Genomic DNA, 17,229 nt, shown 5'->3' with positions numbered 1-17,229 from the left:
TTCCACCTGGGCCTTTAAAAATGAGGCCTCTGTTGAACAGATTTGCAAGGCTGCGACTTGGTCTTCGCTTCACACCTTTTCAAAATTTTACAAGTTTGACACACTTGCTTCTTCGGAGGCTATTTTTGGGAGAAAGGTACTTCAGGCAGTGGTTCCTTCTGTTTAATGTTCCTGCCTTGTCCCTCCCTTCATCCGTGTACTTTAGCTTTGGTATTGGTATTCCATAAGTAATGGATGACCCGTGGACTGACTACACTGAACAAGAGAAAACATAATTTATGCTTACCTGATAAATTTATTTCTCTTGTAGTGTAGTCAGTCCACGGCCCGCCCTGTCTTTAAGGCAGGTCTAAATTTTAATTAAACTCCAGTCACCACTGCACCCTATGGTTTCTCCTTTCTCGTCTGCTTTGGTCGAATGACTGAATATGACATGTGAGGGGAGGAGCTATATAGCAGCTCTGCTTGGGTGATCCTCTTGCAGCTTCCTGTTAGGAAGAGATATATTCCATAAGTAATGGATGACCCGTGGACTGACTACACTACAAGAGAAATAAATTTATCAGGTAAGCATAAATTATGTTTTTTGATCTTTGATGCCACAACCCATCCAAATGTGTTGGGCTTGCAGGGAAAACCGATCTTATTTTTTATCACTTTCTGTACACACAAATGCTTTATCTTGTTCTATATATCAAATCCAAATACTTAAAGGGACATTAAACACTTTGAGATGGTAATATAAAATGATAAATCGTGTGTGTGTGTATATATATATATATATATATATATATATATATATATATATATATATATATATATATATATATATATATAAAAAAACCCTCTCTAATATACTTTCATTATTTATTTTGTCCCTTTTCCTTCCATAAGGCAGGGACAGTCCACGACTTAATTCCTTACTGTTGGGAAATACAACACCTGGCCACCAGGAGGAGGCAGAAACCCCAGCCAAACTCCAGTTACTAAACTTCCTTCAGTGGAGGAACCTTCCTTTAGATTTAAAATTGAGCATCTGCGTTTTTTATTAAAGGAGGTTCTGTCTACACTAGAGGTTCTAGAGGCTACACTCCCTGAGGAGCCTAAGATACCTAAATTAGACAAGGTTTATGAAGATATAAAGGTCCCTCTGAGTTTTACTGTGCCAGTTAAGATGGCAAATATTATTAGTAATGAATGGGAAAGAGTAAGAACTTCTTTTTTCCCCTTGTCTACTTTTTAAAAAATTATTCCCGGTCCCTGACTCTCTATTAAATTTGTGGTGCTCCATCCCGAAGGTGGATGGCGCTATCTCCATGCTGGCTAAGTATACTACAATCCCTCTGGAGGATAGTTCTTCTTTTAGAGAGCCTATAGATAAAAAAATAAAAAAAAATTCTGAGGAAGATGTTTCAACATATGGGGTTTTTATTCCAACCGGCGGTTGCTGGTTCAGCTACCTACTGGTGCGACACTCTGTCAGAGCTCATTGTGGTGGAGACTCTCCTCAATGATATTCAGCAGAGAATTAAAGCACTGAGAATTGCTAACTCCTTCATCTGTGACTTGAATATGCAGATTATTCGCATAAATGCAAAGGCTGCTGGCTTTGCGGTTCTTGCCCGCCGGGCTCTCTGGTTGAAGTCTTGGTCTGCGGATATGACTTCTAAATCCAGACTTCTTTCTCTTCCCTTCAAGGGGAAGATTTTATTTGGTCCAGGGCTGGACTCCATTATCTCTACGGTTACCGGAGGCAAAGGTGCCTTCCTACCGCAAGATAAGAAGAATAGGCCTAAGGGACGGCAACTGTCTAATTTTCCTTTTTTATTTCGTGCTGACAAGTCAAGACAGCAGTCCTCTTCCAAATCTGAGCAGCCCAAGAGTACTTGGAAGCCGGCTCAGTCCTGGAATAAGTCCAAACAGACTAAGTAGCCCGCCGAGAATAAATCGGAATGAAGGGGCGGCCACCTGATCCGAGATCGGAACAAGTTGGAGGCAGAATGTCTCTTTTTTCAGAAGCTTCGTTCCAGGATGTACAAGATCCGTGGGTCCTGGAGGTTGTATCTCAAGGATACAGGATAGGATTTAAGTCTCATCCGCCCAGGGGCAGATTCTTACTCTCCAGTCTTTCAACAAGACCAGAAAAGAGGGCTGCCTTCTTAGATTGCATACAGGATCTCTCCTCTCTAGGAGTAATTGTCCCGGTACCTACAGCAGAAAGAGGTTTGGGGTTTTATTCAAACCTTTTCGTGGTTCCAAAGGAAGGAACTTTTCGTCCAATTCTGGACTTAAAGTGCCTAAACAAGTTGCTGAGTGTTCCCTCTTTCAAGATGGAGACAATACGTTCAATCCTTCCTCTGGTTCAGGAAGGAAAGTTTATGACCACAATAGACCTGAAGGATGCATACCTTCGTGTCCCAATTCACAGGGAACATTTTCAGTTCCTGAGGTTTTCTTTTCTGGACCAGCACTTCCAGTTCATAACTCTTCCGTTTGGCCTAGCTGCTGCTCCAAGGGTATTTACAAAGGTTCTGGGGGCTCTTCTAGCCGTTGCCAGAACACAAGGTATTGCAGTAGCACCTTACCTGGACGATATCTTGGTACAGGCGCCATCTTTTCATCTAGCGGAAAAACATTTGGAGTCCCTTCTCAATTTTCTTCAATCACATGGACAGAAGATAAACTTGGAAAATAATTCTCTTACTCCAAGTACTAGGGTGAATTTCCTGGGAACTATATTAGACTCCATAGCCATAAGAATTTTCCTCACAGATCAGAGACATTGCAAGCTAAAGTCTGCATGTCTTGCCCTTCAGGCCTCCTCAAGACCCTCAGTGGCTCAGTGTATGGAGGTAACCAAACTCATCCTGCATGGACATAATTCCTTTTGCCAGATTCCATCTCAGACCCTTACAACTATGCATGCTGAGACAGTGGAACGGAGACCATTCAGATCTTCAACAGATCGTGCTGGGCAGCCTGTCGAGAGAGACTCGCTCTCCTTGTGGCTCTGTCCAGATCATCTGTCCCAAGGCACATTCTTTCTCCAACATAGGTGTGTCCGGTCCACGGCGTCATCCTTACTTGTGGGATATTCTCTTCCCCAACTGGAAATGGCAAAGAGCCCAGCAAAGCTGGTCACATGATCCCTCCTAGGCTCCGCCTTCCCCAGTCATTCTCTTTGCCGTTGTACAGGCAACATCTCCACGGAGATGGCTTAGAGTTTTTTAGTGTTTAACTGTAGTTTTTATTATTCATTCAAGAGTTTATTTTAAAATAGTGCTGGTATGTACTATTTACTCTGAAACAGAAAAGAGATGAAGATTTCTGTTTGTAAGAGGAAAATGATTTTAGCAACCGTTACTAAAATCGATGGCTGTTTCCACACAGGACTGTTGAGAGGAATTAACTTCAGTTGGGGGAACAGTAAGCAGACTTTTGCTGCTTGAGGTATGACACATTCTAACAAGACGATGTAATGCTGGAAGCTGTCATTTTCCCTATGGGATCCGGTAAGCCATTTTTATTACAGAAAGAAAAAAAGGGCTTCACAAGGGCTTTTTAAGACTGTAGACATTTTCTGGGCTAAATCGATTTATATATAAACATATTTTATACTCCATAGCCTTGAGGAATTATTTTAATCTTGGGAATTATGTAAAATAACCGGCAGGCACTGTATTGGACACCTTATTCTCTAGGGGCTTTCCCTAATCATAGGCAGAGTCTCATTTTCGCGCCTCTATTGCGCACTTGTTTTTGAGAAGCATGACATGCAGATGCATGTGTGAGGAGCTCTGATACATAGAAAAGACTTTCTGAAGGCGTCATTTGGTATCGTATTCCCCTTTGGGCTTGGTTGGGTCTCAGCAAAGCAGATACCAGGGACTGTAAAGGGGTTAAATATAAAAACGGCTCCGGTTCCGTTATTTTAAGGTTTAAAGCTTCCAAATTTGGTGTGCAATACTTTTAAGGCTTTAAGACACTGTGGTGAAATTTTGGTGAATTTTGAACAATTCCTTCATACTTTTTCGCAATTGCAGTAATAAAGTGTGTTCAGTTTAAAATTTAAAGTGACAGTAACGGTTTATTTTAAAACGTTTTTTGTACTTTGTTATCAAGTTTTTGCCTGTTTAACATGTCTGAACTACCAGATAGACTGTGTTCTGAATGTGGGGAAGCCAAGGTTCCTTCTCATTTAAATAGATGTGATTTATGTGACACAAAATTTAGAGAAAATGATGCCCAAGATGATTCCTCAAGTGAGGGGAGTAAGCATGGTACTGCATCATCCCCTCCTTCGTCTACACCAGTCTTGCCCACACAGGAGGCCCCTAGTACATCTAGCGCGCCAATACTCCTTACTATGCAACAATTAACGGCTGTAATGGATAATTCTATCAAAAACATTTTAGCCAAAATGCCCACTTATCAGCGAAAGCGCGACTGCTCTGTTTTAGAAAATACTGAAGAGCATGAGGACGCTGATGATATTGGTTCTGAAGGGCCCCTACACCAGTCTGAGGGGGCCAGGGAGGTTTTGTCTGAGGGAGAAATTTCAGATTCAGGGAAAATTTCTCAACAAGCTGAACCTGATGTGATTACATTTAAATTTAAATTGGAACATCTCCGCGCTCTGCTTAAGGAGGTGTTATCCACTCTGGATGATTGTGAGAATTTGGTCATTCCAGAGAAACTATGTAAAATGGACAAGTTCCTAGAGGTCCCGGGGCCCCCCGAAACTTTTCCTATACCCAAGCGGGTGGCGGACCATTGTAAATAAAGAATGGGAAAGGCCCGGTATACCTTTCGTCCCTCCCCCCATATTTAAAAAATTGTTTCCTATGGTCGACCCCAGAAAGGACTTATGGCAGACAGTCCCCAAGGTCGAGGGGGCGGTTTCTACTCTAAACAAACGCACCACTATACCCATAGAAGATAGTTGTGCTTTTAAAGATCCTATGGATAAAAAATTAGAAGGTTTGCTTAAAAAGATGTTTGTTCAGCAAGGTTACCTTCTACAACCAATTTCATGCATTGTTCCTGTCACTACAGCAGCGTGTTTCTGGTTCGATGAGCTAGAAAAGGCGCTCAATAATAATTCTTCTTCTTATGAGGAGATTATGGACAGAATTCATGCTCTCAAATTGGCTAATTCTTTCACCCTAGACGCCACTTTGCAATTGGCTAGGTTAGCGGCGAAAAATTCTGGTTTTGCTATTGTGGCGCGCAGAGCGCTTTGGTTAAAATCTTGGTCAGCGGATGCGTCTTCCAAGAACAAATTGCTTAACATTCCTTTCAAGGGGAAAACGCTGTTTGGCCCTGACTTGAAAGAGATTATCTCTGATATCACTGGGGGCAAGGGCCACGCCCTTCCTCAGGATAGGTCTTTCAAGGCCAAAAATAAACCTAATTTTCGTCCCTTTCGCAGAAACGGACCAGCCCCAAGTGCTACGTCCTCTAAGCAAGAGGGTAATACTTCTCAAGCCAAGCCAGCCTGGAGACCAATGCAAGGCTGGAACAAAGGAAAGCAGGCCAAGAAACCTGCCACTGCTACCAAGACAGCATGAGATGTTGGCCCCCGATCCGGGACCGGATCTGGTGGGGGGCAGACTCTCTCTCTTCGCTCAGGCTTGGGCAAGAGATGTTCTGGATCCTTGGGCACTAGAAATAGTCTCCCAAGGTTATCTTCTGGAATTCAAGGGGCTTCCCCCAAGGGGGAGGTTCCACAGGTCTCAATTGTCTTCAGACCACATAAAAAGACAGGCATTCTTACATTGTGTAGAAGACCTGTTAAAAATGGGAGTGATTCATCCTGTTCCTTTAGGAGAACAAGGGATGGGGTTCTACTCCAATCTGTTCGTAGTTCCCAAAAAAGAGGGAACATTCAGACCAATCTTAGATCTCAAGATCCTAAACAAGTTTCTCAAGGTTCCATCGTTCAAAATGGAAACCATTCGAACAATTCTTCCTTCCATCCAGGAAGGTCAATTCATGACCACGGTGGATTTAAAGGATGCGTATCTACATATTCCTATCCACAAGGAACATCATCGGTTCCTAAGGTTCGCATTCCTGAACAAGCATTACCAGTTTGTGGCACTTCCGTTCGGATTAGCCACTGCTCCAAGGATTTTCACAAAGGTACTGGGGTCCCTTCTAGCGGTGCTAAGACCAAGGGGCATTGCAGTAGTACCTTACTTGGACGACATTCTGATTCAAGCGTCGTCCCTTCCTCAAGCAAAGGCTCACACGGACATTGTCCTGGCCTTTCTCAGATCTCACGGGTGGAAAGTGAACGTAGAAAAAAGTTCTCTATCTCCGTCAACAAGGGTTCCCTTCTTGGGAACAATAATAGACTCCTTAGAAATGAGGATTTTTCTGACAGAGGCCAGAAAATCAAAACTTCTAAACTCTTGTCAAATACTTCATTCTGTTCCTCTTCCTTCCATAGCGCAGTGCATGGAAGTAATAGGTTTGATGGTAGCGGCAATGGACATAGTTCCTTTTGCGCGAATTCATCTAAGACCATTACAACTGTGCATGCTCAGTCAGTGGAATGGGGACTATACAGACTTGTCTCCGACGATACAAGTAGATCAGAGGACCAGAGATTCACTCCGTTGGTGGCTGTCCCTGGACAACCTGTCACAGGGGATGAGCTTCCGCAGACCAGAGTGGGTCATTGTCACGACCGACGCCAGTCTGGTGGGCTGGGGCGCGGTCTGGGGACCCCTGAAAGCTCAGGGTCTTTGGTCTCGGGAAGAATCTCTTCTCCCGATAAATATTCTGGAACTGAGAGCGATATTCAATGCTCTCAAGGCTTGGCCTCAGCTAGCAAAGGCCAAGTTCATACGGTTTCAATCAGACAACATGACGACTGTTGCGTACATCAACCATCAGGGGGGAACAAGGAGTTCCCTGGCGATGGAAGAAGTGACCAAAAATCATTCAATGGGCGGAGACTCACTCCTGCCACTTGTCTGCAATCCACATCCCAGGAGTGGAAAATTGGGAAGCGGATTTTCTGAGTCGTCAGACATTTCATCCGGGGGAGTGGGAACTCCATCCGGAAATCTTTGCCCAAATTACTCAATTGTGGGGCATTCCAGACATGGATCTGATGGCCTCTCGTCAGAACTTCAAGGTTCCTTGCTACGGGTCCAGATCCAGGGATCCCAAGGCGACTCTAGTAGATGCACTAGTAGCACCTTGAACCTTCAAACTAGCTTATGTATTCCCGCCGTTTCCTCTCTTCCCCAGGCTGGTAGCCAGGATCAATCAGGAGAGGGCATCGGTGATCTTGATAGCTCCTGCGTGGCCACGCAGGACTTGGTATGCAGACCTGGTGAATATGTCATCGGTTCCACCATGGAAGCTACCTTTGAGACGAGACCTTCTTGTTCAAGGTCCGTTCGAACATCCGAATCTGGTCTCACTCCAACTGACTGCTTGGAGATTGAACGCTTGATCTTATCAAAGCGAGGGTTCTCAGATTCTGTCATTGATACTCTTGTTCAGGCCAGAAAGCCTGTAACTAGAAAAATTTACCACAAAATATGGAAAAAATATATCTGTTGGTGTGAATCTAAAGGATTCCCTTGGGACAAGGTAAAAATTCCTAAGATTCTATCCTTTCTTCAAGAAGGTTTGGAGAAAGGATTATCTGCAAGTTCCTTGAAGGGACAGATTTCTGCCTTGTCTGTGTTACTTCACAAAAAGCTGGCAGCTGTGCCAGATGTTCAAGCCTTTGTTCAGGCTCTGGTTAGAATCAAGCCTGTTTACAAACCTTTGACTCCTCCTTGGAGTCTCAATTTAGTTCTTTCAGTTCTTCAGGGGGTTCCGTTTGAACCCTTACATTCCGTTGATATTAAGTTATTATCTTGGAAAGTTTTGTTTTTGGTTGCAATTTCTTCTGCTAGAAGAGTTTCAGAATTATCTGCTCTGCAGTGTTCTCCTCCTTATCTGGTGTTCCATGCAGATAAGGTGGTTTTACGTACTAAACCTGGTTTTCTTCCGAAAGTTGTTTCTAACAAAAACATTAACCAGGAGATAGTCGTGCCTTCTTTGTGTCCGAATCCAGTTTCAAAGAAGGAACGTTTGTTGCACAATTTGGATGTTGTTCGTGCTCTAAAATTATATTTAGATGCTACAAAGGATTTTAGACAAACATCTTCCTTGTTTGTTGTTTATTCTGGTAAAAGGAGAGGTCAAAAAGCAACTTCTACCTCTCTCTCTTTTTGGATTAAAAGCATCATCAGATTGGCTTATGAGACTGCCGGACGGCAGCCTCCTGAAAGAATCACAGCTCATTCCACTAGGGCTGTGGCTTCCACATGGGCCTTCAAGAACGAGGCTTCTGTTGATCAGATATGTAAGGCAGCGACTTGGTCTTCACTGCACACTTTTACTAAATTTTACAAGTTTGATACTTTTGCTTCTTCTGAGGCTATTTTTGGGAGAAAGGTTTTGCAAGCCGTGGCGCCTTCCATCTAGGTGACCTGATTTGCTCCCTCCCTTCATCCGTGTCCTAAAGCTTTGGTATTGGTTCCCACAAGTAAGGATGACGCCGTGGACCGGACACACCTATGTTGGAGAAAACAGAATTTATGTTTACCTGATAAATTACTTTCTCCAACGGTGTGTCCGGTCCACGGCCCGCCCTGGTTTTTTAATCAGGTCTGATAATTTATTTTCTTTAACTACAGTCACCACGGTATCTTATGGTTTCTCCTATGCAAATATTCCTCCTTTACGTCGGTCGAATGACTGGGGAAGGCGGAGCCTAGGAGGGATCATGTGACCAGCTTTGCTGGGCTCTTTGCCATTTCCTGTTGGGGAAGAGAATATCCCACAAGTAAGGATGACGCCGTGGACCGGACACACCGTTGGAGAAAGTAATTTATCAGGTAAACATAAATTCTGTTTTTTGAGACCTTCCTCTGAGATTTAGATTATGGACGCAAGCCTTTCCGGCTGGAAAGCCGTTTGAGGTGCCAAGAAAGCGCAAGGTTTGTGGACACGGGAGGAGTCCTCCCTTCTGATCAATATTTTGGAACTCCGGGCAATCTTCAATACCTTGAAGGCTTGGCTTGGCCCCTTCTAGGTTCGTCCCAGTTTATCAGACAATATAACCTTGGTTGCCTATATCAACCTCCAAGGGGGAACGAGAAGTTCCTTGGCGATGAGAGTAGTATCTCAGATACTAGAGTGGGCGGAGACTCACAAATGTACACTGCTGTCAGTGATCCACATTCCGGGTGTGGACAACTGGGAAGCGGACTTCCTCATCAGGCAATCCTTTTACCTTTGGGAATGATCTCTTCACCCCAAGGTGTTTGCAGAGATATTCAGTGAGTGGGGGACGACACTCTGGTTGAAGCTCGTAAGCCATTTATTTGTTGTATCTACCATAAGGTATGGAGGACTTATTTGTACTGGTGTGAAGAGTGTGGCTTTTCCTGGCATAAGGTTAAGGTTGCCAGAATTGTATCTTTTTTCTCCAGGATGGACTGGAGAAGGGTCTATCTGCTAGTTCCCTGAAGGGACAGATATTGGCCCTGTCTTTGTTACTGCACAAAAGATTGGCTGAGCTTCCGGATGTGCAGTCCTTTGTTAAGGCTCTGGCTAGGATCAGACCCATGTTCAGATCTTGGGCTCCGCCTTGGAGCCTCAATCTTGTTCTTAGTGTTTTGCAGCAGGCTCCGTTTGAGCCTATTCATACTGTTAGCCAACAAAAAAAGAACCTTGCAAGACAATAATTTAAGGTCATTGCCTATGTGCGCAGAGATTCTGAGATTTCTGCTGTGCAATGTGATCCCCCTTATCTGGTTTTTCATGCTGATAAGGCGGTTTTACACACTAAACTAGGGTTCCTCCCTAAGGTGGGGTCGAATTGTAACATTAATCAATAAATTGGTGTTCCTTCTCTGTGTCCCAATCCTTCTTCAGCAAAGAAGCGTTTGCTTCATAATCTAGATGTGGTTCGTGCCTTGAAGTTCTATCTTCAAGCTACTAAGGAATTTAGACAATCTTCCTCTTTGCCATGTATACGGGGAAGCTTAAGGGGCAGAAGGCTACTACTACTTCTCTATCTTTCTGTTTGAGGAGTCATCCGCTTAGCTTATGAGACAGCGGGGCGACGACCTCCTGAGAGGATAACGGCTCATTCCACTAGAGCAGTGGCTTTCTCTTGGACTTTTAAGAACAAAGCCTCAATGAATCAGATTTGTAAGGCGGTTACCTTCTCCTTACACTTTTTCTAAATTTTACAAGTTTGATGTGTTTGCTTCGGCTGAAGCAGCTTTTGGGAGAAAAGTTTTGCAGGCTGTGGTGCCCTCAGAATAGGGTCTGCATCGTTTTTCTGTTCCCTCCCGTTATTCATTCAGTGTCCTCTGGAGATTGGCTATAGTTTTCCCAACAGTAAGGAATGAAGTTGTGGACTCTCCCTGCCTTATGGAAGGAAAACATAATTTATGCTTACCAGATAAATTCCTTTCCTTCCTGGCAGGGAGAGTCCATGACCCCACCCAAAATTTATTTTTCTGATGTTCGGCTCCCTTTTTATATTATTTCTTCTGGCACCTTTTATACCCTGATGTTTCTTCTACTTTTCCTTGTTCCCTCAGCAGAATGACTGGGGGATAGGGGAAGTTGGAGGGATATTTAAGCCTTTGGCTGGGGTGTCTTTGCCTCCTCCTGGTGTTCTATTTCCCAACAGTAAGGAATAAAGTTGTAGACTTTCCCTGCCAGGAAGGAAATTAGTTTATCTGGTAAGCATAAATTATGTTTTTTTCTTTCATGATTCAGATAGGGCATGTAATTTTAAGCAACTTTCTAGTTTACTCCTATTATCAATTTTTCTTCATTCTCTTGGTATCTTTATTTGAAAAAGCTTAGGAGCCTACCCATTTTTTTGTTCAGCATCTGGGTAGCACTTGCTGATTGGTGGTTACATAGCCTGAGAATACTAAACAGATGTATGTTTACAATCATAAAGTTTTAGTTTCCATAAAATAATGGGTCTAAAAAAGGTTAGCGCAAGCGCAGTACACCATTCAACACTTATAATTTGAACAATGTTTAGAGCGGCTATGATAACCCTTGAAAGTATAGGGCTTGCTAAACTATGCTGGCTGCGCTCTCTAGTACATTTTTATTTACCATGAACTTGTAATATTAGATTGTGCACTATACTTAGTGTGGGTCCGCAATATTGATATTGCACCCTTGTAATCTGGCCCATAGGTAAATCTTTTCCATAACCCACTGGTAATGGAAATACTTGTAAACAATTTAATACACTCCAGCAGGCAAGTAGATAATTAGGAACAAATTAAAGGGGAGACATTTTTTGAGTAAACTGTCCCTTTTAAGAGCATGCCATTTTTCCACTCTAATGGCTCTTTAACCCCTTAACGACTCATGTCGTACATGGTACGTCTTGCACAAACTGGTCTTTAAAGACCAGCGACGAACCCTGTACGACATTGGGGTTTAAAGCGGCTGGAAGCGATCCTGATCACTTCCAGCCGCTTTCCGGTTATTGCTGCAATAACACCCCTTGGCCATCCGATGCAGAGAGAGCCACTCTGTGGCCCTCTCTGCACCGGACATCAATGGCCGGTATCATTGGTGGGTGGGAGGCGGGTGGGCGGCCATCGATGGGCCCTATGATGTCGAGGAGAGTGGGATCGTCGGGGTTGCGCAGGGAGCTGCGCGCGCGTGCACGGGTAGAAGCGGGTGGGAATGGCTACACTACAGAAAATGTAAAAAAAAAAGTAAGAGAGTGGGGTAATATTTTATAAAAAAAAAAGCATCTAAGGGATCTGGGAGAGGGTTGGTCTTTTGGGGTGGAAGCTACACTACAGAAAAAATAAAAATAAATAAAAAAAAAGCTTTTTTTTAGTAAACTGGGTACTGGCAGACAGCTGCCAGTACCCAAGATGGCTACCAATAAGGTAGAGGGGGAGGGATAGAGAGCTGTTGGGGGCTAAGGGGGGATCTTACACATCAGCATATGTAAATATATATATATATATATATATATATATATATATATTAAAATACCTTTTATTTTAGTACTGGCAGACTTTCTGAGAGAGCTGTGTGGGAGGGATCAGGGGGTGTGATATGTCAGGTGGGAGGCTGATCTCTACACTTAAGCTAAAATTAACCCTGCAAGCTGCCTACAAGCTCCCTAATTAACCCCTTCACTGCTGTGCATAATACACGTGTTGTACGCAGCTGCATTTAGCGGCCTTCTAATTACCAAGACGCAACGCCAAAGCCATATATGTCTGCTATTTCTGAACAAAGGGGATTACAGAGAAGCTTTTACAACCATTTGTGCCATAATTGCACAAGCTGTTTGTAAATAATTTCAGTGAGAAACCTATAATTGTTAAAAAATTTACGTTTTTTTTTTCATTTGATCACATTTGGCGATGAAATGGTGGCATTAAATATACCAAGATGGGCCTAGATCAATACTTGGGGTTTTCTACTACACTAAAGCTAAAATTAACCCTAGAAGCTCCCTACATGCTCCCTAATTAACCCCTTCACTGCTGGGCATAATACACGTGTGGTGCGCAGTGGCATTTAGCGGCCTTCTAAATTACTAAAAAAGCAATTCCAAAGCCATATATGTGTGCTATTTCTGAACAAAGGGGATCCCAGAGAAGTGTTTACAACCATTTATGCCATAATTGCACAAGTATGTTTGCAAATAATTTCAGTGAGAAACCTAAAGTTTGTGAAAAACTTTTGAAAAAGTGAACATTTTTTTTTTATTTGATCTCATTTGGCGGTGAAATGGTGGCATGAAATATACCAAAATGGGCCTAGATCCATACTTTGGGATGTCTTCAAAAAAAAAATATATACATGTCAAGGGATATTCAGGGATTCCTGAAAGATATCAGTGTCCCAATGTAACTAGCGCTAATTTTGATAAGTGGTTTGTAAATAGCAAAGTGCTACTTGTATTTATGGCCCTATAACTTGCAAAAAAAGCAAAGAACATGTAAACATTGGGTATTTCTAAACTCAGGACAAAATTTATAAACTATTTAGCATGGTTGTTTTTTGGTGGTTGTAGATGTGTAACAGATTTTGGGGGTCAAAGTTAGAAAAAGTATGTTGTTTTTTTACCTCCTATTTTATAAAAAATTTTTTATAGTAAATTTATAAGATATAATGAAAATAATGGTATCTTTAGAAAGTCCATTTAATGGCGAGAAAAACGGTATATAATATGTGTGGGTACAATAAATGAGTAAGAGGAAAATTACAGCTAAACACAAACACCGCAGAAATGTAAAGATAGCCCTGGTCCTTAAGGGAAAGAAATTGAAAAATATCCTTGTCCTTAAGGGGTTAAACACACAAAATAAATTTGTCTTTTCTGTAATTCTTGATTATGTCCTCTGGGCGGCAGTTGAGCTATCTCTTAAATGCAGTGATACTATTTAAAAATAAAAACATTTCAATTTAGTTATTACCTTTACTTAATTTTCTTGGTGTCCTTTGTAGAAGGAGCAGCAATTCACAACTACTTGGCATGCTTTTCAACAAAGGATACCAACAGAGAATTGTTGCAAACACTGGTGACATAGTGCTAAAGAGAACAAAGTACATTTTTCTAATAGAAGTATTTTTTGTTAAATTGCATGCTGTGTCTGAATTAACTTTTCCCTGACGTTATGTCCCATTAAACACAATGTCAAATAATTTCTCCTAACCTATCTGTGGATTTAAGTAACAGTATAAATGGTAGAAAAAAGTGGGCCGTTTGTAACTTTTTCCGTATGAGTTATTGAAGCACATGACTTCTGGGAATTAATATGCTGTAAGGTTTATAAGTATGTTTGTTTGTTTTCCAGACATTGGTGGTTAAAGTTTGCGGTGTCATATTGTCTGTGGCCGGGGGCCTTGCTGTTGGAAAGGTGAGCGTCATTTTCTTGTTTATAATAGTTATTTAGAAAGCCTTAGGAAACAACATTAGTATGTATGTCAATAAAGTTATAATTTATTTGTATAGCAATGCCATATTCCTAGCTGAGTGTATACGGAGATGCTGTAAAATACATAAAACTAAGTGATAGTAAATGTTTTATTTAAAAAAAAATTGCAGCAGCACACACTTTACTACAATTAATCCACAATACCATTTGAAAAAGTATTGAAAACTTCAGTTTTCAATGTTTCTTTTTTAAGACAGGATGAGTCCACGGATCATCTTAATTACTGATGGGATATTCACCTCCTGGTCAGCAGGAGGAGGCAAAGAGCACCACAGCAGAGCTGTTAAATAGCCCCTCCCTTCCCTCCCACCCCAGTCATTCTCTTTGCCTATGTTAGTGATAAGAAGAGGTAAAGTGAGGTGTTAGAAAAGATTCTACAATCAAGAGTTTATTATATTTAAAGTAGTGCAAGATTGTGCTGCTTTGTCCTGGGGTGTAGCCATAGTCCATATCAGTCTCTTCAGTAGAGCCTTGGTGGCTTTAGAGCAATGGGAACTTGTGGGACATAATTCTCACATATTTCTTGCTGCCCTATATCTTTTAGTCTGAGGTAATCTTTAACTCAGCATTTTATTCTCCTCAGGTCGATGTGAGGGATAGGATCTCTCAAACCTGAAAGCTGCCAGGCAGAAGTCAAGGTAAGTGCTACCTTAAGTTTTCTGGGAGAAGTACATTTTTATTAGCACACTGTTATAACATAAGAGGGGTTATGCTGCAAGATCTACGTATCGTTAAGGGCGACGGTGGTTTCATTTGTTTAATGGATGCAGGTTTAAGTCACGCCCACGATGGGCGGTCCTTCCGGTTTTTGCACGACACTCCGTAGCGCTTCAGTTTATAGAGAAGCTGAGGGAAGTGCGCATTAGTACAAATTAGTCCTAGTATTTGACCGGTCTGTTCTGGAGTCGCATGGAAGAACATGTGCTGCTAGTACAGATGCAGTCTTTTCTGTGATATCAGCTGTTGTTGGATTTTCGATCGGATCGTTTGCAGACAGGAAAAGAGTCTTTTAACAATCTTCAGTAAGGTAGGAGCACTTCAGCAGAGTCCTGAGGTGCAGAGGTTGCTTTTGTATTTTCTCCAACATAGGTGTGTCCGGTCCACGGCGTCATCCTTACTTGTGGGATATTCTCTTCCCCAACAGGAAATGGCAAAGAGCCCAGCAAAGCTGGTCACATGATCCCTCCTAGGCTCCGCCTTCCCCAGTCATTCTCTTTGCCGTTGCACAGGCAACATCTCCACGGAGATGGCTCAGAGTTTTTTGGTGTTTAAATGTAGTTTTTATTCTTCTATCAAGAGTTTGTTATTTTAAAATAGTGCTGGTATGTACTATTTACTCTGAAACAGAAAAGAGATAAGATTTCTGTTTGTAAGAGGAAAATGATTTTAGCAACCGTTACTAAAATCGATGGCTGTTTCCACACAGGACTGTTGAGAGGAATTAACTTCAGTTGGGGGAAACAGTGAGCAGACTTTGGCTGCTTGAGGTATGACACATTTCTAACAAGACTTGGTAATGCTGGAAGCTGTCATTTTCCCTATGGGATCCGGTAAGCCATTTTCTTAATTTTCAATATAAGAATAAAAGGGCTTCACAAGGGCTTTAAAGACTGGTAGACATTTTTCTGGGCCAAAACGATTACTTTATAAGCATATTTAATGGTTTATAACTTTGGAGAGTTATTTTAATCTTGGGAATTTTATTAAAAAAACGGCAGGCACTGTATTGGACACCGTTTTCACTGGGGGCCTTTTCTAGTCATAGGCAGAGCCTCATTTTCGCGCCACTAATGCGCAGTTGTTTTTGAGAAGCAAGGCATGCAGATGCATGTGTGAGGAGCTCAGATCCACTGAAAAAGCTTATTGAAGGCGTCATTTGGTATCGTATTCCCCTCTGGGCTTGGTTGGGTCTCAGCAAAGCAGATACCAGGGACTGTATAGGGGTTAAATGTAAAAACGGCTCCGGTTCCGTTATTTTAAGAGCTAAAGCTTTCAAATTTGGTGTGCAATACTTTTAAGGCTTTATTACACTGTGGTGAAATTTTGGTGAATTTTGAACATTTCCTTCATACTTTTGCGTATATTCAGTAAAAAAAGTGTGTTCAGTTTAAAATTTAAAGAGACAGTAACGGTTTTATTTTAAAACGTTTTTTGTGCTTTGTTATCAAGTTTATGCCTATTAACATGTCTGAACTATCAGATAGACGATGTTCTGTATGTTCGGAAGCCAAGGTTCCTCTCCATTTAAATATATGTGATGAATGTGACAAACAAAGTAGGGACAATGATGCCACTGATAATAATGTTGCCCAAAATGATTTCTTAAGTGAGGGGAGTAAGCATGGTACTGCATCATCTCCTTCTATGTCTACACCAGTCTTGCCCACTCAGGAGGTCCCTAGTGAATCTAGTGCGCCAATCCTCCTTACTATGCAACAATTAACGGCTGTAATGGATAATTCTATTAAAAACATTTTAGCCAAAATGCCCACTTATCAGCGAAAGCGCGACTGCTCTGTTTTAGATACTGAAGAGCATGAGGACGCTGATGATAATGGTTCTGACATGCCCTTACACCAGTCTGAAGGGGCTAGGGAGGTTTTGTCTGAGGGAGAAATTTCAGATTCAGGAAAAATTTCTCAACAAGCTGAACCTGACGTTATTACATTTAAATTTAAATTGGAACATCTCCGCGCTCTGCTTAAGGAGGTGTTATCTACTCTGGATGATTGTGACAATTTGGTCATTCCAGAGAAATTATGTAAGATGGACAAGTTCCTAGAGGTCCCGGTGCCCCCCGAAGCTTTTCCTATACCCAAGCGGGTGGCGGACATTGTAAATAAAGAATGGGAAAGGCCCGGCATACCTTTTGTCCCTCCCCCTATATTTAAGAAATTATTTCCTATGGTCGACCCCAGGAAGGACTTATGGCAGACAGTCCCCAAGGTCGAGGGGGCGGTTTCTACTCTAAACAAACGCACCACTATCCCTATAGAAGATAGTTGTGCTTTCAAAGATCCTATGGATAAAAAATTAGAGGGTTTGCTTAAAAAGATGTTTGTTCAGCAAGGTTACCTTCTACAACCAATTTCATGCATTGTTCCTGTCACTACAGCAGCGTGTTTCTGGTTCGAGGAACTAGAAAAGTCGCTCAATCAAGCATCCTCTTATGAGGAGGTTATGGACAGAGTTCAAGCACTTA

The 17,229-nt window shown here is 42.1% G+C and overlaps 1 protein-coding gene across 1 annotated transcript in view; it reads left to right on the top strand.

Annotated features, from left to right (window-relative positions):
• CLCN7 (chloride voltage-gated channel 7) overlaps nt 1-17,229 on the top strand; it is a 373,281-nt gene that overhangs the window by 118,836 nt on the left and 237,216 nt on the right. Inside the window, exon 8 of the mRNA XM_053694644.1 lies at nt 13,887-13,949. Coding sequence (XP_053550619.1) covers nt 13,887-13,949 — 63 coding nt within the window. The remainder of the gene's footprint in view (nt 1-13,886; nt 13,950-17,229) is intronic.

This window comes from Bombina bombina, chromosome 11 (genome assembly GCF_027579735.1).
Source record: "Bombina bombina isolate aBomBom1 chromosome 11, aBomBom1.pri, whole genome shotgun sequence".
Taxonomy (NCBI): Eukaryota; Metazoa; Chordata; class Amphibia; order Anura; family Bombinatoridae; genus Bombina; species Bombina bombina.
Note: the sequence above shows the minus strand (reverse complement) of the source record. Positions and strands in the feature narration are given on the sequence as shown.